This window comes from Paroedura picta, chromosome 9 (genome assembly GCF_049243985.1).
Source record: "Paroedura picta isolate Pp20150507F chromosome 9, Ppicta_v3.0, whole genome shotgun sequence".
NCBI lineage: Eukaryota > Metazoa > Chordata > Lepidosauria > Squamata > Gekkonidae > Paroedura > Paroedura picta.
Window position 1 is genome coordinate 35915794 of NC_135377.1, and position 22225 is coordinate 35938018.

General features: G+C 41.5%; 1 protein-coding gene across 2 annotated transcripts in view; it reads left to right on the forward strand.

The window, feature by feature from the left end:
* Window positions 1–463: 463 nt before the first annotated feature.
* The window catches only part of NSMAF (neutral sphingomyelinase activation associated factor), a 46723-nt gene continuing 24961 nt past the window's right edge, over window positions 464–22225 (forward strand). The window contains exons 1-12 of one of the 2 annotated variants that reach the window (XM_077352336.1): window positions 464–761; window positions 14829–14918; window positions 15021–15099; window positions 15194–15258; window positions 15335–15371; window positions 16852–16902; window positions 17350–17421; window positions 18076–18123; window positions 18211–18263; window positions 19160–19289; window positions 20582–20653; window positions 22015–22123. In XM_077352336.1, the coding sequence (XP_077208451.1) occupies window positions 709–761; window positions 14829–14918; window positions 15021–15099; window positions 15194–15258; window positions 15335–15371; window positions 16852–16902; window positions 17350–17421; window positions 18076–18123; window positions 18211–18263; window positions 19160–19289; window positions 20582–20653; window positions 22015–22123 (859 nt within the window). In that variant the 5' untranslated portion in view covers window positions 464–708. Of the gene's footprint in view, window positions 762–1210; window positions 1477–14828; window positions 14919–15020; window positions 15100–15193; window positions 15259–15334; window positions 15372–16851; window positions 16903–17349; window positions 17422–18075; window positions 18124–18210; window positions 18264–19159; window positions 19290–20581; window positions 20654–22014; window positions 22124–22225 lie in introns of those variants that run through there. The other variant, XM_077352334.1, reaches the window with a different exon arrangement.

Below are 22225 nucleotides of genomic sequence, written 5' to 3' on the forward strand. Positions count from 1 at the left end.
GACATTTCCCAACCTGGGTTAGTATCCCTATTGAATCTGCTGTTCCAGCAACACTGGGTTTTGCATCTCTTCTGTTACTGGGCAAGTAGCAGTTCCTGCATAGGAGGCTCTTGAAAGTTAAATACTAAACATATAAGCATGAAGCATTTAGCCTTAGCAGAGGTGGAAAGCAAAGCACTCCATTGAGAATAGGTTTCAGGGAAACCGGTGAAACTCCACTTTAGTCAAGAGGAGGAGATGCTCAAAGAACTGTGGCCCGGCCAGTTTTCGGCAAGCGCGGCACCTATCACTGTAGCCTGACAGCCCAATCCTCCGCTTCCAACGCCCAGTGAGCCCGAAGCGATGTCGGCCCCCATCCTAAGCATGTGCAGAGTTCCTTACCGGGGCCCTGCGCGAGCTATAAAACAGCGCCTCCGTGCGTGCAGCCGAGCAGAGCATATGACCCCCCCCCCCCCCCCCAGGGAGGCGTACAGGAATCCGGCGCCGGCTGCGAACAGGGACGAGTAGGCGGGGAGGCAAGCAGGAAGGCCGGCGCGGCGCGAATGCGTGGCTGGAGCGGGGCAGCCCCTGCGGCCTGAATGCTCTGGCGAGGAGCCCCCTGACGAGCCCCTGGCGGCGGAGGCAGCGCCAGGAGAGGCCCCTGCGTGCTCGCCCCTTCTCTCCGGCTGCAAGGCACAGGCGCCGGGGCAACGCGGCCGGGCCGGGTTCATGGCCTTCATTCGGAAGAGGCGGCAGGAACAGCAGCTTTTCTCCAAGGAGAGGTGCGGAGGGGGGGGAGGGGGGGTGTGTGCGGGGGTGTCCGCCCTTCCTCTCCCGGGGGCTGCTCCGGCCGCGTTTCATGCGCTCGTTCGCGGGCGAGGGACAGGGAGGGAAGGGGGCGGCCGCCGCTCCAGCGCTGCGCAGATGCCTTCTCCAAGCGAGCGGGGGCTGGATTGAAGGGACCCCCACCGGGGGGGGGAGGGAGGGGGAGGCCTGAGAGGTGGGGGCGGCTTCGCCTCGGAGCGTGCGTGGAGGCCCCCCAGCCAGTCCGGCTGCGGTTCATTGTGACTCCTTTTATTTGTGTACGTTTTGCAACGTGACGAATGTTTGCGAGCCTCGCGGAAGTCGAGCGAGTCTGTCCTTGGGGCGCTGCGGTAGATTCGCCGCCGGCTGGACTCGCCCCGAGAATCCGCGGCCGCTGCCGGACGCACTTAAGGGGGCAAGTCCCGTTGACTCCGGTGTCGCAAACCCACCCTGGGGCCCGATGTTTGTGCATCCGGAACTCGCTGAGGGGAGGCTGGCCACGGAAATGATCTCAGCCCCGCAACTTTGTGCGACCTTAGGATCTCCTTCATAGGCTGGTTTACGCGTGCGGTAGAGAAAGGCGGTGGCGTGCGTGCACATGGAAGTAGTATGGCAGAGGGAGAGCGCGCACACCCCCTTCCTGGCTGGGCTGTTTTTCAATTTGTTTTTAAGACATTTGGAACGTTTCAAAATGTGAGCCACCTAAGAGGCTGTAGTGGTGGAATGTATTGTGCTCTTTCAGTATTTCGCCTCATTCTCTTGCGGGTGTAAACTGGTCCTAAAGTGGGCAGTTACCTGAATGAAGTGACTAAATTGTAGCCATAGCAACCAGCCTTCAATGAAACCCAGGGCGTCTACCAAAAATCATACCAGCCAATTCCTGTGTCTTGGCTGCTGTTGTGGTCAAATTGGGCCTGACATGTTCAGCCTTTCAGCAGATAAAAAAGGCTGAAGGGATTTGGCTGTATGTAATGCCCCACAATTTGTGATATTATTTTGATTATATGTGAGTTTAATTTGTCCCTAACTCAGGGCTCAGACCTGTTTTTGATACCAGGGACTGAAGCAGAGACAGGCAAAAATATATTTGAACATGTACATAGTACATCTCCCTGTCTGCGTTCTGACTGCAATTTTGGGGCTTAAGATCAGGAGGTCAGGGGAGACATTTAAGCTTTGAGGCAGATTTGTGGTTCATTACCCCCCCCCCCCAGCACTGTAAATATCTGTGTGTTTCTCCATAGAGAATACCTTTGTGGATAGACTGCCTTGATCTTCTAGCTGGAATGTGCCTGAGAAACTGCCCTAATTCTGTTCATCTGAGTAATTGTAATAAGAGTAGCCTTTTGCAGAAAGTGTGTGATCCAGAGGTCACATGTCCATAGTATAGATACAGTTTCTGATGCAAGAAGAAAACCTCCACATTGGACATGCCAAGCACTTGACTGCAAGGATCACATGGGGATGAGTCTCTGCAGATGGCTGAGGAAGCAGCTATGGATGAGGCTAGCTAGGCCAAAAATGAATTATCTACAGCAAATCATAGGGCATTTTTTAACATGCATATTATAGGCATGCGTAGTGCCGACACTACTTGATTTGCTTAGTATTCTTTCTACTCTGACATAAAAAACCCTTAACTTCACAAATATAACAACCTGATAAGATAATGAACATCTTACACTAAAAAGAACAAGGAGGTTATTGTCTCTTTGAAACGAAAGATTGTTGATGCCTGACAATGGAAGTTGTCGCATGGTTTAGGATTCGGAGACTGTTTTAGAGGATTAGAATTTAGAAGATTTAGAGGATTCTAATCTTGTTTGTCTTTGGGCTGGGTGGTATGGAAGGGGATGGCATAATGGGCTCCACAAATTTCAATCAAAGTGTGTTTTGTATATTATCTTATTAATCTATACAGTATACTTGCAAACAAGGTTTATATTACTGCAGACATTTGAGCTGAATTAAGATTTCATGATAAACTGTAATCAAATGCAATTGGAACATGGATACTGTTAGTTTCCACACACCTCTTGCGCTTCCCTCTTTCTCCAGTGTGCAGTACTTAATCGGACCCCACCTGCCTTGATTAAATTCCAGTTGACCATTACATCTAAATGCAGATGGATTTTTATTGCACACAAATTATAATTCTAAACATGGATTAAATTTAGTTTTAATGTCTCAGATTATATGGAACAAACAAATGTTTGCCAGAGTTGCTGCATTCAGGCATCATGGTAAATTGCAGCTTGTTCAGCCAGGAAGTTGAGAGGTTAAAGGAAGTCGGAGAGGCAAGAGACTCCCAACACAGCCACAAACTGTATTTGCCCTAAGCAGAATTGAAAGTGGTTTGTCAGGAAGCCATAGAGAGGGTGGCCTGCATAAAGAGGTTCCTGGTTCAAACCAAATTTGATTTCAGGGGGAGTCCTTGATGAGCTCTGGTATCAATTGCCTTGTTACATTTTCTTCATTGACTCTACTTAACCTTTTTATTAATTTTGTGGAAGAATGTGACATCTGTGAGATAACTCTGTCGATCTTCAAAAAAGATGCTGTAATGATTTGAGTGTTTGACCTTTCTCCTCCATACTGGTACTAGGTTGATTGACTGCAAACCCTGGTGTGGGGTAGGTCCCTATTAAGCTAGTTATACTTCCCTATCTATAGAGGATTTTCACATCATTATTCTAAACCAGATGTTGTTTGAATAAAGCCATACAGAGACAGAGGTTTAATACAGCACATTTCCTTCCACTAATGAGCCATCTCTGAACCACGATAGTCATTTCAAAAAATGCCATTCCCCCCCCCCATGATCTTTCTCAAGAGTTTATTTATTTATGAGGAACATTCTAAATGTTGCTGTTATAGCACTAAGCAAATATAGCACTATAGTGGCACCATTGAAATGCCTTGACTCCATTAACTCAGTGGAGTCAAGGTATCTCAATAGTGCCATATTGATTTAGTGCTATCGTGGCACCATTTAGAATGTTCTAGGAAGAACACACAGCAAAAACCAGTGGTGGTGGGGAAGTGGCATTGGAGGGAACTCTCTGGACATTTTAAACGGCATACCACAGCGATTCAGATGTGCAACAAAGAGGTTAAAATGTGTTGGGGGGGGGAGTTTCCCATAAAAACAGCTCAGCCATGCTTTGCTAACCCAACACAAGTGGCTTTGTATGAACAGGTACATAAATGTCACCAGCAGCCAGTTATTAAAACTGGTCTATCTAAAATGAGCAACTGGTTACTAAAACAGAATATAAAGGTAGTTTGAAAATGGGCACGGTGTCATAAAGACCGTTTATGCACTGGAGGTTTCATGCTGGGCTGCAGGCTGGACTATTAGTCATGGCAGATTGCCCAACCTCTTCCTGCACCCACACAGGGGAGCATTTGGACTGGTGCACCTCATCCGCCCCCGAATTGTGCTCCTGCATGGGAGCTGGGACAGTGAAGTTCCCAGTGCATAAATGGTCAAAATGAAGACAGATTTTCCATACTCAATGGTGGCCAAACTGGCTCTCCAGATGTCCATGGACTAAAATTCCCATGAGCCCCTGCCAGCAAATGCTCATGGGAATTGTAGCCCATGGACATCTGGAGAGCCACAGTTTGGCTACCCCTGCTCTAGATAATGGTTATCCGCTGCTAGGCAGACTTGGTTGACATACTTTGCTGGCATGCTTCTAAACATACATAACCACCTTACAGATCCAGTGTAGATTTTTCTCAACCTTTGGGCTAGGCGCCAAGCTTGTTTAAATGTTTTGGACTTCTTTTCTTGAGGACTGTCTCTACTTGCTTTTCAAAACTTCAGGCTTTACTGTGCCTTGTAGTCAGAGAAGTGATGTCAGTGTAGGCATAAGGGCCAGCTAATTAGTGTCCTTCATAACTGGCTCTCCCTGGACTGGTTATTCTTGACCATGTTCCCTTTGGAAGATTTGGGTGTGATTTTGAATCCACAATAAGGTTTACTGCTCAAGCTTTATGTACCTTCTATCTTTCTCATAACTAGAGAGCACGTGAAAATTAAGAGCTTTGTGTATAAAGCGTATGAGGCAATGCTGCCCAACAAGTGTGTGTACAACTGTTAATAAACTGTTTTAAAAGTCCTGATGCATTGGCCGTTAATTGTCACTTGGCAGTTTGGACTGAGGAGTTGTGTGTGATATTTTTTTTTTTAAAACCCAGTATGAACTTGTGATAATTCATAGACCTATCAATGTCTGATGTTCTGGCCCCAGCAGACTCTCATCCAGTCCCACATTCTTTATTATAAAATACTCTCTGACTTTATTGCAAGTATAACTTGACCAGCATCTGATAAATAAATGCAGACAATCCAGTACTTAGCTGCTGAAGTATAATGAAACATTGAACAAGATGAGGTGAAAAAATGAAATCGGATAGATGAAGTGAGAGGTTCATAATGCTAAAGCAGGCCTTTCTGCCACTGTTTAGATAAGTTGTCCTCTAAGGAATAACAACCCTATTTAGAAGCAAACAGAATGGGCTGATCAGTTGCTGATATATACCCTGAGAGGAAATTAAACAGTTCTAAATACAAAAATTAGAAGGAAATATAGCACATAATGTACAATTAGGACACAGATAACATGGCTGGTAATACTCAGCGACCACCATATAATAGTTTCTAGATGTTTGTTTCTCATTATGTTGTCGCAAAGGTAGGTTATTTGTTCTACTTTATTTTGCTTTGTGACAGAGTAATGCTGATACTAGCTATTGCTGTACAATAAAATGCTTTATGTGCCTGCACACAGATTTTAGGGAAAGGCATGCTGATTGCTATTTTAACGCAGCATCGCAAGTATTTAGACCTGAGAATATAAATTTATTAACTCTTGTGTTGACTGTTGTTCTTTTTTGCATGTATTTTTTTTAATTGTTTTCCCGTAACCTGACTAATTGTGAATATTTCTTGAAGGACAGTACTTTGGAATTAGAAAGTTTAAAATGAGATGGAAATGTAAAACATACATGGTTTTAATGTATATAATGAAATCTTTTGGGGGGAAATTACTAGGGGATCTAATGTTAAAACATTCCTATAAAATGCTAAGTTTTGCATAATTATATGTAACAAGGAAAATGTTGGAATTGCAAATACAGTATTTGCTGGCATATAAGACTACTTTCCCCCCCTGAAAAACATGCCTCCAAGTGGGGGGGGGTCGTCCTATACGCCGGGTGCACTTCAATTGGGATGGCCCATAGTGGCCCATAGTACTGTAATGTAATCTAACAAACTCTATATTATGAGTGGAAATGTTAGGGGGTCGTCTTATACGCCCAGTCGTCTTATATGCCGGTAAATATGGTACATTGAAGGGTATCTATATGCCATTAAATATATGTATTGATTGACTGATTGAAGAGTATTGCTGGTGTTAAGGAATGGTTCATATTGTTTGAATTGCTGGTTACTCTGGTTACTCTGATGATGTAAAGCTAGTTACTGAGCTTTCCTTAAAAAGTCTGCCTTGGTTCTTGTTGCAATATATGCTGCTTTGATTGATTCTTGTTCAGAAATTTGGATTCTGCTTGGTAAATAATAAACTGTTTTAAAAGAGTTTGTTGATAGACTTCAAGCATCCAAATTAGTCCTTAAAACAGCTGGGCCTTGTGTGGTTGCAATTAGGGGTATGCACACATACAAAAATCTTGTATGTGGCTCCCCCCCCCCCAGTTCAGTTTTGTTGGATCTGAAAACATTTCAGTATTCTTGAAAAACTCCAGTTCTGAATGCCAGTTTGATATTTGGAGCCAAGAATTTTCAAAAATCCTGAGTGTTTTGGGGTCCAATAGATCCAAAAAGAAAGGGAAAAAGGACTGCTGGTTAGTATGGCTAAATAATCCCAGATAAAAGCCATAAAAATTCAACTTTTATTTGGGTTAGCTAAACTGGTAGCTGAAACAGATTCTCTAAATATCACTCATCTTAAAAATATTGTTTGGCCTGGGTAACTGAATGCACATACCTTGTTGCTATAGGATCTGTGTAATATGAATGAAAGTTTAATTGGCAAAGCATCCATATAGATTTCATTGTAGAAACATGCATTGTAGTAGATACAATAAATATTTTACCTAGGCTGTCGTTGTAGAGGAAGATCCAAACAATCATAAGCAGACAAAGCTTCTTTGTGTCCCCCAAATGTTTGTGGTGGAACTTTGCATAATGGCATGCATAATAGGTTCTTTTGCTTATGCCTGTCAAATATTATTTTTGGATTTTCTTCTCCCTTTGTTCTGTAGTGGTGTAATACGATGTGTAAAACAGCTGCTCTCTTAGCATAAGTCTCCTTCCGTTTGTGGAAATGATGCCTTTGGCTCCAGCCTGTAATCTCCTGTGTTTGTCAGCTCTGACAACAAATCACATAAAGGGAAACAGACCCTCAACAAAAACAGGTAAGAACCATGAAGGTTAAGGATAAAACCGAATATAGAAAAATATAAACAATTTTTTATTAGAGCTCAAAATGTTTAAAAACCATAAAAGAATATCTTATTTATTGGGCACACAGAAAGCATCACAGTGTGTACAACTGTATCTATCTATATGCTGACCTCTGAGGAAGATCAGTATAATTGAAATGCGTTGGGGCTGAACTTGTTAGCACTAGAGGGGGAGACACATGGACATGTCTTATAGGTGCCCAATAGATAAGAGATTCTTTTATGTTTTTAAGCATTTTGAGCTCTAATAAGTTGTTTATTTCTATATATGGTTTTATCCCTAACCTTCGTAGTTCTCACCTGTTTTTTGTGGGGTTTTTGTCTCCCTTTGACCCATTATGCACGGGGGTTTTAGCGCACATTCGGGGTGGAATGGCGGCGACTAAAATCACTGATAACGCACGGAGCCGGCTGCAACCGGCCGCAGCTTCGGTGCATGCCGCCGAAAAAGCCGCGTCAGTGAAACGCGGAAGAAAGCGCAGCTTCCGGGTGACCGGGGCGCAACCAGAAGCGGCGCCCGGATCGCCGCGTGCATAATCAGTTACTCTGGGTTTTGCCGCCGTTGCGCCCCGCCCCGTGCATAACCGGTATGCGTCGCATCTTCCCCCTCCGCGTTTTCCATGTGACCCGAAATCGCCGTTTCGGCGGCCGTGCATAATGGGCCCTAGTGATTTGTTGTCAGAGATGGCAAACACAGGAGATTACAGCCTGGAGACGAAGACATCATTCTGGTGTTATGGTTTGACCTCATTTCTTGCATTTTTCAGAATGTTTGGACTGAGCTCAGATACCTCAACCACTCAGATGAAGACACTGCATGCATACATCCTCACTAGCAGGCGTGTGGGCCTAGCTTTGGGTCTTTTGATCAAGTGCGAAAAGAGGAAGTGCACGTCACATTCTCTGCCGCTGCTGTTGACCTCAAATGTTTTTCTCATTTTTCCTATTCTAATAAAAGGCAAGTGGGAGACAAGAAATAACAAACCTAACATATTGAATTAATAATTATTAGATAATAAAGTACAGGAAGAAAATTACTAGGATATCTTTCTATGTAATAACATTCTTACCCCTCTTTGAATGAATGACATTTCCTTTGAATGTCCTGCATGAGCCAAAATGAGCCAGGGCAATAGAGGCACTTCTCGAAAAGTGAAGGTACAAAAGCAAGCAGATGTTTGCCTAGTCTAAACTGACTTCTCTTACGTCCCCAATCTGCACTGATAGTTTGAATCTCCCAAACAATCAAACTGATGTGAAGGAAAAATACACATTTCAATGGGATCCACGTCCTGTTAAATGTGTTTAGAGCTACTGCTTTAACTTCATTTTAACCCAAGTGATGAAATTCTGTTAAGGTTTGGCCTGTGGCCCTTATACTGATCCGGTCTGCATCACTGGCTGAAGCTGAGAATTGAACCCTTTCTCCAAAGTTTCTCTAATTGGAAATACCCCCTTGCTGCTTTAAGTCCTTTGGTTTAAGATGTGGTAGGCACTGTCTTATCCAAATATTTAGAACAACTCTGTGTTATCTGTCCACTTAATTTGGGGTCCTCAAGACAGCAAACCTTAAAACATTTCCAGAATTATTTATCTACTTCATTTCCGTCCTACTCTTCTCCCCAGCGGGACCAAATCTGGCCTACGTTGTTCTGTTCCTTAATTTTATCTTCACAAACTCTCTGTGAGCTGGGTTAGACTGTTAGGGTGTGTGAGTGGCCTAAGGTTATGCAGTGAACTTCCATGGCAGAGTGGGTTTTTCTAACCCAGGTCTTCCATATTGCAGTCTTGTACTCTAACCACTGCACAGGTGTATAACATTTTTAAAAGATTGCACTACAAATATATATTTAAAAGAATTAAAAAACAGATAAGCACACAAATGGGGAATAGGGCTAATAACTGTTAGTGAGGCAACACTGTACTCTAGAGCAGGAATTCCTAACCAGGGGTCTGTGGAAGCTCTGAAGGAAGTTCATGGAAGCTTTGAAGTGGCATAGTATTGGGGGTGGAGTCCGGACTGTCTTCTCGGCTCCTATTCTTTTTTTCTGGCCTACATGAAGCAGAATAAAATAAATTGCCATGGTAGTAGAAAAGGCAGTGGGAGGGAGCAAAAGGAGGGCTAAGTGTGGTGGTAGTGATGTCACTTCCAGAGGTGTGGTAGGGGTATGGCCCATTGACATCACTTCTAGGGCTCCTTGAAGTCTAAAAAAATATTTCAGAGGCTTCTCCAAGGTCAAAAGGTAAAAAAAGGTTGCTCTAGAAAGTATTGTCCTAGAGCATTGCTGTGATAAGTAATGGTCACAGACCGGTTCACAGGCCAGGGTATGTCATTAATTTGGACAAACATGAATATTCCAAACCGGAATTCTCCAGTTTATGTCCAAACCTAGCTGTGACAGCACTTCTGGGTGCATAACTAGAAGTGACAAAGCAGTGTTGTGTGCTTAAGTGTTACCATGCCCCATCTCCTAAAGCTTCTGGGGTTGCTGACAGATGGCTAGTTATTATTTTGGTGTACAAAATTACAGCTTTTGAAAGAGTGAATGACATAAAAATTGCACTTCATTAACTTTATTTTTGCATAGCATATTCAGTGAAGATCAGGTCATGACTTCATGGTTACCATTTTGAAAGGTAAAAGTTTTACATTAAAATTCAATAGCATTTTGTTGGTCTTAAATGTGGCACTGGACTCTAAATTTGTTCTGCTGCTTCAGGCCAACCCAGGTGAAAATGATAACTTCATAGAACAGCTACTAATTATTCTGAATGGGTTGGAAGAAGAGAGTTTAGTTAGGCCCAATTTTTATTTCTAATCTATCTTCTTGTGAATAATGCAAGCTACTTAATCATTTGCATGTTTATTTTGAAGCAAGTCTGAATTCAGTGGGAATATTTTGCTGCCTCAGATGCCCAAATACTAACAATCACTGATTGGAAATAGATCCATAAAACAAAAGAAGGTTGTTTTTGGCAGCCATTCAGTTGTGTCTGACTCTTAAGGATCCCATGGCACAGCCATCGCCACAATCCCTGATCCTGCATTGCCTCCCTCAGCCATGCACTGTTCTGGCTGGCGTCCATTCCAATCATGTTCAACCACCATGCCCTTTGTTGGTCTGGTTTACTTTTTCTACTGACCAATCCTAGCACAATTACTTTCTCCATTGATTTGGATCGCATGATATGGCCAAAGTGAGCCAGAGTTTCATACCTACCAATGATATATCAGACTTTATGTACTGTAGTATTGCCTTGTTTGGAGCCAGTTTGGTGTAGTGGTTAGGAGTGCGGACTTCTAATCTGGCATGCCAGGTTCGATTCTGTACTCTCCCACATGCAACCAGCTGGGTGACCTTGGGCTCGCCACGGCACTGATAAAATTGTTCTGACTGGGCAGTGATATCAGCGTTCTCTAAGCCTCACCCACCCCACAGGGTGTCTGTTGTGGGGAGAGGAATGGGAAGGCGACTGTAAGCCGCTTTGAGCCTCCTTCGGGTAGGGAAAAGCGGCATATAAGAACCAACTCTTCTTCTTTCTTCTTCTTTTTCTTCTTCTTCCTCCCTCCTCCCTCTTCTTCGTGACTTCAGCTGTCCATGGAACCTGCAGAAGCCTTCTCCAACAGTATTGTTCTCTTGTCCAGTTTTTTTTCATCATCCAACTTTCACAGCCATAAGTGGCTAATGGAAATATAATATTTCTAGCTATTCTATATTTGGTAGTCAGGCTTATGTTCTTGCTTTTCCGTGTTTGGTTCAAGGTCATCATTGCTGAGCGATCCAGAGCAATTTGAAATTTCATTTCCATACTGCAGTCGCGCTCTGATCCATTTATGATCCAAGAAAAATTAATTTGTGAACACATTTGATATCTTCACCATTGTTATTGTGAGTGTTACCAAATGAGGTACATACAATGACTTCTTGGTTTGTGTAGAGCAACTGCATCAGTGTGATCAAATGCACTCACACCCCCAAATTTTGCAGGAGTTTCCACAATTTGTTGTGATCCACACAATCAAAAGCTTTCTTATATATATATAGTCAATAAAGCAGATGTAGACATCCCTCTGATATTCCCAAGACTTTTCCATTATTGAGTGTAGGTTTGCTATGTGATCACGAGTGCCATGCCCCCGTCAAAAGCCAGCTTGAACATCTGATAATTCTCTTTCAATGGTTGTTGCTATGCATTGTTGTATGGTTTTGAGCAGAATGTTACTAGCATGAAAATGAGGGTTATTGTACAATAATTGGTACAGTTTTTTTAGTCTTTTTTGATACTTGGATGAATACAGATTGTTTTCACTCCTCTGGCCAGTTAGTTTCCCAGATTTCCTGGCACAAAGCTGTAACGGTTTTGATTTGTACACATTTCAGCAGTTCCATGGGTATGGTGTCTTGGCCTGGGGCCTTGTTTGACAATTGACTCAAAACTCGTTCAAATTCCTCCTCAAGAATGGCCAGTTCAAGTTCTATTTCTTTTTCCTTTTAAAAAGAGAGTAAACTTCCATTATGCATGTATACAGTTCTTCTGTGTATTCCTACCACCTTGATGCCATGCTGGTCAGTCAGTTCATTTCCTTGTTCATCTTTGATAATGCTTTTGTAAGCAACAAATGGCATTTGGAAACTTTACTTGTGCAAAAGCATTTCTTGTGTGTCCCTTTTGGTAATCTTCTAACTGCTTGCATTTCTGGTTCCAGTAAGCTTTATTGTCTATTCTTACTGCCCTTTGAAAATCCACATACAATTTTCTTGCTTCCTTTTGCCCGCAGCTTTTGCTGCATTTTTTTACATTCAGCTAGCCTTATAGTTTCATCTGAGAGCCATTTTGATCTTGTTTTTCTGGCTTCTTGTACAGTATATAACTGCTTTTTCAATAACAGTTGATTGAATTTCCTGCCACAGCTCATCAGGCATCTTCTCTGTTATATCCAATAGTTGAAATCGATTTTTCATCTCCACTGCATATGTGAGTGGAATTATATTTACATCGAACTTCCTTAACCCTGATGTTCTCTTGATGTTGCAGAGTTTTATTTTGATTTTAGCCTGTAACAGTTCATGATCTGAACTGCAGTCAGCACCTGGCTATGTTTTGACAACAAGGATTGAGCTGGCTGCAAAAGATAAAGTTGATTTGGTTCTTGTGTAGTCCATTTGATGATGTCCAAGTTTACAGGATGTTTATGCTGTTTGAACCTAGTGTTCATGATGTGAAACCAATATTCATTACAGAATTGTGCCAGACGATCACCTGCTTCGCTCCTTTTTCCAAGTCTGAAGTTACCAGTAATGTCTCTCTCTGCTGGTGTGCCAGCTTTTGCAGTAAAGTCTCCCATTATATAAACAACATCCTTCTTGGGTACTTGTTTTAAAGTATCTTGAATGGTGGTATAGGAATCTTCAATTTCCGCCTCTGTTGCATCAATTGTTGGATCTTATACTTGGACAACTGTATATTTATTGGCTTGGCACAAATTGAAATGGACATGATTCAATCCACTTTCCACTGCTCAAGAAAATGTTTTGCTTGCAATGAAAACCACACTGTTTTCTTATGGAGTTGTGTCTTGAATACTGGATGGTAATATCCTCTGATTTAAAGAAACCATCATCCAGTGTAAAATCACTGATGCCAAGGAGAACAATGTTCAACCTGAACATTTCCCTTTTGATAATGTCTAATTTTCCTTGAGTCATTCCTCTAACATTCCAGGTTGCTATTCGGTGCATCTTGTAAAGCACAGACCCTTGCTTTCACCACCGGCAGCATCAGTACTCAGGCTTCCTGCTGGATTTGCCCCAGACACATCATAAAATCCAGGGCTACTTGCTGCAGGTCCTTGTTCCTCCCCAGTCACTTGTTGGCTACCTTCTGGCCTGAGGAACTCACCACAGGGCACCATATCAATATTGTTTGTACCATAGGATTTTCTTGGAATTTTTTTTTACGAAGTAGGTTGCTAGGCCTTTCTTTAACCCTCCCCTTTTATCTGGACTTGGGACCAGCATACTCAAGTGTGCTTTGCTGGTTTAAAAGAAGGTACTTCTTTTATTGCTTTTCTTAGCTTTATCTTAATTTGTAGTGATAGGAGTATGAGCTAGTTTGAGCAGGCTATTTTTGGAAAGTGAGTTGAAAGATTTTAACACATAATGAAAAAGGTCATGTATATATTGAAGTACCAGACCCCCTGCTGGGGTTGGGGAACCCCGGCTTAGGCACCATCCCCCTGCTTAGTGGTTTAATAAAGCACCCCAAGAAAGTTGCGGAGCAGCATTTATGGCTTCACCACAGATGCTTTTCGTCACCATCACGTGTGCCTGCTCCCCCAGAACTTACAGGGCTGGCATTTGACAATTCACTGTCCCCCCCCCACCCCACCATACAAAACTGCCAGATTCAAAGGTTTCTAGTGATAGGGAGCGGACACTCGTGACAGTAGCAGACGGTGTCTGAGGCAGAGCCACAAGTGCTGGCTCTGAGTTTCAGGGGGAGCGGGCATATGCTGGTGTTGCCTGGGGCAGAGCTAAAAATACCAGCAATTAGTTTTGGGATGGTACAGGTATGGTGTCCTTTTGAGGATTTTGCCCAAAAGACAGAGCATTGCCTCCAATGTGCTGGCATTATTTCTGTGGGACGTCAGCATGACCCATTATGCACGGGGGGAATAACACACATTCGGGGTGGAATGGCAGCGACTAAAATCACAGATAACGCACGGTGCCGGCTGCAACCGGACACAGCTTCGGTGCATGCTACCGAAAAAGCCGCATTAGTGAAACGCGGAAGAAAGTGCAGCTTCCGGGTGACCGGGGCGCAACCAGAAGCGGCACCGGGATCACCGCGTGCTTAATCGGTTACTCTGGGTTTTGCTGCCGTCGCGCCCCATCCCGTGCATAACCAGTGTGCTTCGCGTCTTCCCCCTCCGCATTTTCCATGTGACCCGAAATCGCCGTTTTGGCGGCCGTGCATAATGGGCCCATGTCAGTGTCAGTGACTCTGAGACGTCCAGGTTCCTGAACTGCTATGCAATAAAGCTTTCTTTTATTCAGAAGTCTTGTTGCTAGACTGTCAGTTCCTGACAGTCGGGGAGCTTCCGACCATCCCCCCAATTCCCTTCACAACCAGCTTGCTTCCACCTGGCAACCCTATGTGTTAGAGTTGTGGCATGCTTCTATGTTTTTGAGATGTTTATTTCTCCAAATAATCTTCTGCATGCTTGAAATGTATTTTTATGATTTCTCATGGGTGGTTGGACTTGGTAATTGCATCTGTAGCTACTGAAATTGCTATAAGAAAGTAAATGTATCAGTGGAATGCCCTTAACTGGTACTGAATATGCCGTTATGTGGATTTTTGTGTTGACAGGATAACAATGGTCTAAAAATAAGCAAAGGATCTGGTATCCTTATTAGTGGATAAAATAGGCATTTTTAAGGGTTATGGTAAAATGTAAAATGTTCTGTGAGAAGGGTTATATATAGTAGTTGCATGACACAATGCAATCTTTCCCCCTTTTAAAAATACTGCTATTGTTTCAGGTTTTCCTTGCTGCTCCTTAATCTTGAAGAATACTACTTTGAACAGCATACTGCTAATCATGTTCTGAAGAAAAATGGCACAGACAAAAGGTATACTACCACATATTTAAAACTGAGATTACTCTGGCGATATCATGATTGTTCCTCAATTTAAAATTATGCAATAATCTTTTTGTTTCCTTGAAATCTAAGGAAAGTCAGGGGATCATTGAAAATCTGCTCAAAATCTTTGATATTTGAACCTGATGAAATAAACCAGCCCATTTTGAAGGTAAGGAAATGTGACAATTACCAGAATACAATAGCCTGTTTGTTTCAGAGGGAGGGAAAAGAAAAAAAAGTAATATTTCTGTAAATTCATACAGATCCCTTTGAGAGACACTATTAAAATAGAAGCACCTGAAGACAACGAGAGAAACCTGCTTACAGGGTATGTGGTCTTGATGTTAAGAGCCTTGTCTTTGTTTTTGTTACTGCAATAACTGGTTTTTACATTTGTCTTCTAGGGTAACCCCTGGAACAATTTCTGTTATATCAAATCAGGTAAGAGATGCTTATGTCAGTTTCTCAGCTTAAAAATAATGCATTTCAGCTAAGACAGGAATGTGGTGGGTCACCCTCACCGCCCAAGAAGTAAGTAAAATCCCCAGTAACTATTCACACGCTCCATACTTTGAGATGGGAAGATTCCCATCTTGATGTGTCCGGCCACTGGAGATGGCAACCATAGTTACTGGGCAAAATGTCAGAGTCTAGAGCTACTGGGCCATGACTGCACAGTCTAGAATACCCACAACAGCCAGTTGACTCCAGCTATGAAAGCCTTCAGCAGTTAATTAAGCAGCAGTGTCCTGAACAGAAAATGGAGTTTGTTATAGTGGCCAGTCCATAGAAGATAAGACCCTAATCCAAAATTTGGGTGATCAAAAAGGGATAATCCAGCCTTGGTTAGTATGAAACAGGAGAAAGCCATGTGAACCTTTCAGTGGAAGCCCAAAATTAAGAACCAAGATTTAGAGATTACTGATATGCAGTAGTGTAAATGTCAATACCATTGCTGATTGGATTTGGCCCTGCAGCAGTCAATTGCAGTTCATTTAGAAAAGAAGAAACAAATTGAAGAATTACTCGCACATCTTGAGTAACCTTCTAGTTGATGGTGTTGCTATTTCAGTATGCTCCTAGGATGGAAATTAACACAATACAATGGTTTTATTTTGGTACTTAGTCTCAAACATTTAATGCTCAATAAATTTAGTTTTACCTTGAAAGTGGGAGCTTGTTGCTGATACCAATTTGTGTTGCATGGTTAATCAGTTCAAAGGGTGGTTTATCAAGCTTAAGTAATTGTATGAGTTTGTGCTCTCTGATTCATCTTCACTGATTTAATAAACACTGCTTAGGAACATTTCCCCATGTAGTGTTTCTTTTGGATTAAGCTACTATTGCACGTTGCCTAACTTGTTCAATTCTGTTAGGGATGAGCATGAACTGAACCACGAAGCAAAATTTGTCACAAATCTAGCCCTATTCATGGTTCACAAACAAGTTATTATGAGTCTACTATCACAAGCTTCCTCGAACTTAGAAAGCAGTTTGTGGAGCAGGAATCAGGACTTTAAAGGAACTCCAGGTCCCTTTAAACCACTGCTTTCTGTTCCCTGCAAAAGCTGCAAAAACAGCTGTGTAGTGAGTAGGGAAGTGCTCCCTGTCACTCAGCTGTTTTGAGCTGTCTTCTGTGGTCTCTTTTCTGGCCTGTTTGCTTTAGAGGGGAAATAGACTTACATTTTGAGGTGGTTCTGGAGTAAGCATGGTAGACTTAAAAGCTCTTATCTACACATCTGTAGTGCAATAAATATATAATGAATAGCTTCCCCCCCCAAAAAAAACACACCTTGTTCATTCTTGTTTCTACATTTGCTTTCCCCCAGTAAACCCTCCTGAATCTCTAGTTTCCCAACAAAATCAAATGCAAAAACCTATTACCCAAGTATATTCTAAATAATGGTTTGTTTCTTCATAGGCTTTTCTCACTAAAGAGCAAAACATTATTGCGCCCTTTAAAACAGAAAGAGTAAGTATTCACTCCTTATCTTAAGAATCTAAATTTCATGAAACTTAATTTTTCACTCCTGAAAGAATATTCATTGGTGAATTACCCAGGGAACAAGATTAAAAGAATGGAAGAAAATTATGATTGACAGACAAGGCTAACAAATATCATTGGCTAGAATTTACCTTAATCAGACTTCAGTATCTTCATGAAACAAATTGTGTGATGCCTATTAAACCAAAAAACCTCTCAGAGCTCCATTTAGAAGATCTTTGTAAAAGTGGTAAAGGAACGTATTTCTTTGGTTTTCCATATATTGCAGCCATGGCAATGGAAAAAATTCTGCTGAATGAAAATTCTCAGATTTTAATAGTTTGACTTTTTGATGAAAAAAGTTTCTAAAAATGCGGGAAGTCTTGTGACTTAGATTCCAGTCAGATTTAAAATGACTTTTCTCCTCTCTTTCAGAGTAAAACTGAATATGTGTTTGAACTGGATGTCCCTGGAAAGGTTGAAGATGTTATACATACTGTTCACCAGGTGTGAATATGCTTTTGACAGTATCACCTGTGATTGTTGCGCATAATATTGTCATCTATTGTGAGGGAATTAAAAAGCCTTTATTGTCAAATATTTAAGCAAATAGCTGGAGCAGTTTTTTGTTCAAAGTACAAATCGTTTTCATTTTGCAGTTAGCAAATGTCCCCCCCCCCTTTTTTTTTTTTGTAAAATGGGTGCTAGTCAAATGCATCATAGTCCGGTAGATGAGTCTCCATTGTAAGCCCTATCAAAATAGAAGCAAAAACCTGCTATAGTGATTGTCAGAAGTCTTGCATGGGAAACATGGATGGTATATATGATATTCATACTCTGATTTTTTAAATTAAAAGTTCTGATATGAAAAGTTGCAATTTATGTTAGAGTTAAATGGGAAATCTGAGCTTAATGGTTGCCCAACTGTACAATCTCATACAAGTTGTTACAGTTTAGGCCTGTTGATTTCAGGGGAGTTAGGCTGAAGCAAATCCATGTTGGATTTCACAGCATAACATGCAAGGGGCAGCCTTGTGACTGGGGAGGGGGGCGGGGAGAAATGATACAAGGCATGTTGCTTAAATACAGACCTCTGTAGATTATCGGACCATATGTATAGGGCCTTCCAAGCTTAGTCTGCCTCCTTTTGTTTTTAAATAGTTGTACAGAGCATCTCACCTTGACAAGCTGGGAGACCAAGCTGCTATGGTAAATATTAAAACAATATTAATGATGAATTTCCTGTGATGGTCAACTATATTAAAAATAACACATGGCGTTGTTTTTCAAATCTAGATAACAGCCATATTACAATCCCGTTTGGCCAGGGCATCGTTTGACAAGAACAGGTATATTTCTTACTCATCCTACTCTTATACAGAAAATAAAACGTAAGATGATGCTTAAGGTAGTAGGCAAAAAATATATTCAGAATCAAAGTCCTTCTACTCCCTTTCTTCTGAAATCCCTGAAACTGCTTGCCATACTGTTCAGGAAGCATCGCAGATCACAGAGAGCCACTTCGTGGAGGGTAGAGAGTCATAGAAAGATCTATGCCCTAATGGAGCTTTATTGGATCCAACCATAGTCTGTTATCCTAAATGCTTCCCTAGACTATTGCATCCAAATATTTTAAAGATTTATGTTTGCTTGTTTTCTTATGTCCTAGAAAAATTATGTGGGGCTGAATTTGGAAGTCACCTTTCCCTTATTTAATCTATAGTCAATATATTAAGATGCCTAGAAGTGAGATTTTGGGGCATCTTGCATGGTTGATAAGCTCGCTGCTTTGCCTTGTTCCATAATATTTTATGGACTTGTTCAGCTGGTTCTAATTGGAACTGTGTTTTGCAATGGTGCCATTTATAAATTAACTGAGATCTGCATTGGTACGTCCTAAGCAGTTGAGAACTCATGCGCATGCCAATTATTGTGGAATAATTTTTGTTTAGTGGCAACCAAAAATACAAAGTAGAGCAACTCAAACATATATTTGAAGATGTGTCAGAAGTTCCTGTTACTTGCACTTCAAACAGGGATGAATAAAGTAGCTTACTTTTTATACAGAATTGCATGCTGCGTAAAATGGGGGTTTGATTGCATTTGTATTGTAGTTTTTATGTCTGTTTTAGGGGTTTTATTGGGGTTTTATTCTATGCTGTAATTTACCTCGAACCTTCTGGGGGAGGCGAGTAATACATTTAAGTAATAAATAAAAATAGCTCAGTTTTATGACTCTTTGTAGATTTCAGAATGTTTCCGAAACATTGCATATGGAATGTAAAGCTGAAATGGTTACTCCACTGGTGACAAATCCAGGTCACGTATGCATCACTGATGCAAACTTGTATTTCCAGCCTCTTAATGGTCACCCTGTAAGTACCCTGCTGTTCTCATTTTCTACCCTACTGGTCTTGGGGACAGTTTAGACAGAAATTTGATTATGGTTCAAAAGTCTTTGGTGAGCTTCTTCCTTTGAACCATGTAAAAATGGATAAAGGGCAGGTGAGGCTGATCTGTGGAAGCTGGTGAACTTTTATTTCTGCTTTTTAATAGGAACATTATGTATTATAACTCAGATTTGCATGTTATAAAATAACTTTCAGGAGCAAATAGAGGTTTTTATTTTGGAATGAGAGATGATTTAAAGTACCTTGATGGTTTTCCCCTAAAATCCAAATGGTTTTGGTGCTTACAGCACTTCAGTGATTTATATTTTATGGGTTTTGAACCATTGCCACCTCAAGTCTACAAGACAGAGGTGACATTTAACGTCTAGTACAGTCAGGGCTAGTAGACTGCCGCAACAAAATCTAGCTTTATTGCCTATGTTAAGTACCATAACCCTTGCTGAAATAGATGCCATTTTATATGTGTGTGTATGTTAAAACACTATTAAAATATTGTTGTATACATAGTTTGCATTAGCATATTTCTCATTCACCCACTTTTAACCTGTTAAACTATACAAACAAGCAGCTTATTAAATTATTTTCTTTAATATGTATATAATATTAAATTATTTAATCTAAACCATATTCTTTTATTCTTGTTGAGTCAGAGGCCCGCAGGAATTTGGGGAGAAATTAAACATTTGGATATCTGAACTCTCCTTATGGGATTCCAGAAGCTTTCAGGAGTTTGAATAATTAGCTTCCGCTCCCATTTTCTTCTCCCTTTAATTACTCTCAATTATTTTCAGCAGCATGTCTGCATCATGTTGTTTTGGAGGGTTAGTAATGAGTTAATCCTGTAGAGCTAGTATAGTATGATCCTAGAAACTTGAATTCTTTATTTCTCTTTTTACATGTAAATGTTGAGGCCCATTATCAGTAGAAACTAGGGGGAAGTTAAAGCTTTGCATATGGTTCATGTGGAAAAAGGATACTATTGCATGGTGTGCATTATATAATTATTGATATTTAAAGCATTTATAGGACTAGCACAAGGATTTCTGGCACTCTAGGTGGTGATAACCCCCCCCCCCACACACACACACACTCACCCCCCCCCCACTCACACACCCAGCAAGCATACTTTTAATCTACAAGACAAAATTGTTAGATCAGCCAATAAAACTCAGAAGCATAAACTCTCACAAAATCCCAAATTAATAGAACTTTGGTCTTCTCATCCTATATTTTGTATGTCTCTTCTTGTTATACAGAAGCCTGTAGTTCAAGTGACACTGCATAGTGTTCGACGTATCTATAAAAGAAGACATGGCTTGTTGCCATTGGTAAGTTCCTAATGTTTTGGTATATTCCATGATTCCCAGGTGCCTTCTATACATACTTCTGTGCCAGATTGCCAGATTAAATTTCTTGGGAGGCTGGATCTAAACTACTGTAAAGGAAGGTATAGCCTCCTCCCCCATCCCAAGTCCACCCACCTCCCTGAAGGTGGAGATTGGGGAACCATCATAAAAACTCTGAAGTCAGGATCTGCCATGGGAAGGAGAAGCTGCAAATTTCCTCTCCTTGAAGTTCCATTATATTTATGGAGCAGCACCTTTGGATCTAACCCAGTGTCCTTTCTGTTTTCCATAGTCAAACTGTTATAAATGTTTCAGATTGCTCTGTCAGCAGAGGGCAGGTTCCTCCCCCTCAGCCATCATACTCTTGCATATTTGGACCCCACTCATACCATTTCAGCCAATGTTGGGCTTTTTACAACCCATGCTGCCTGTTGACACTACTCCTTGGTACCTCCTTTGTCTCTCCGTTTGCTGTCCTCATGCTGTCAGGGTCCAGCTCTACTGGAAGATTCATGCATGGCTGGCCTGTTTGACTGCCTTCTGCACAGGATGGCTATTATAGATTGGGGAGGGTGTGTGTGGTTACATTCCACTTAGCCGAGGCCAAATCCTCAGACCCCAACTAAGGGAACGTCCACAAGATGGAACAAAACAAGATTACAGAAACCCAAGGAGCTGGATAACCCACCTGCCACTAGGTAGGATGCCACCATCTCTGAATGTTTTCTGAGGCTTCCAAGATAGAGGCAATCTTGAGGCCTATTGGGGACAACAGGCATCTTGCCTCTGACCAGAGCTAAGAGTTCACAAGACAAAATAGTAGTGGAACACAGAAAATGACACAGGTTGCCATTTAGCTTGTTCAAGGAACAAAGTTTTAAAAATTATTTTTGTTTTATTAAGGTGCACATATGGTAAATTGATATACTAGCAACCACATACAGGTTGCAGGTACAGGTAGGGCATGACAGAAGTTTGACACAGAAGCCAGTCAGGTCGATTTGTCAATTAATTAACAAACTGATAGAATGTGAAACCATTAGAGGAAGTGCCCACCAGGCATGAGGGCTGGTGCCATGGGACGGGGGACAAATGGGACGGGGTTTGGTCACTGTAGGCTTCTCTGGATAGAGGGCAGGACAGAACAATAAACTTGAGTATTTGGTACATATCAGGCAATGCCCATTCCCAAGGAATATTAGGTAATGAAGCCTTTACTGTATGGTGTTACCAAACCAGTTTAGGAGGGCAGCACATTGAATCTCTGTGCCCATAGAACATAGTATTACTTGTCTGGTACTGAAATTCATTGCCCATCTGTTTGTTCCTCTTAAATTTCCAAGGGTCTGGAAGTATTTTGCACAGAGAATGATCTTTGTTCAGATATCTATTTGAAGTTCTACAACACTCAAGATCGAGATGATGTCTATTTCTACGTGGCAACCTATTTAGGTATAACTGGATTTTTTAAAATTCTGTGTATATGACAGGTAGATGGCTTCTCAGGTTTTTTATCAATAGAGAATTGAATAGGAAGTTATTATTTTGGAACTA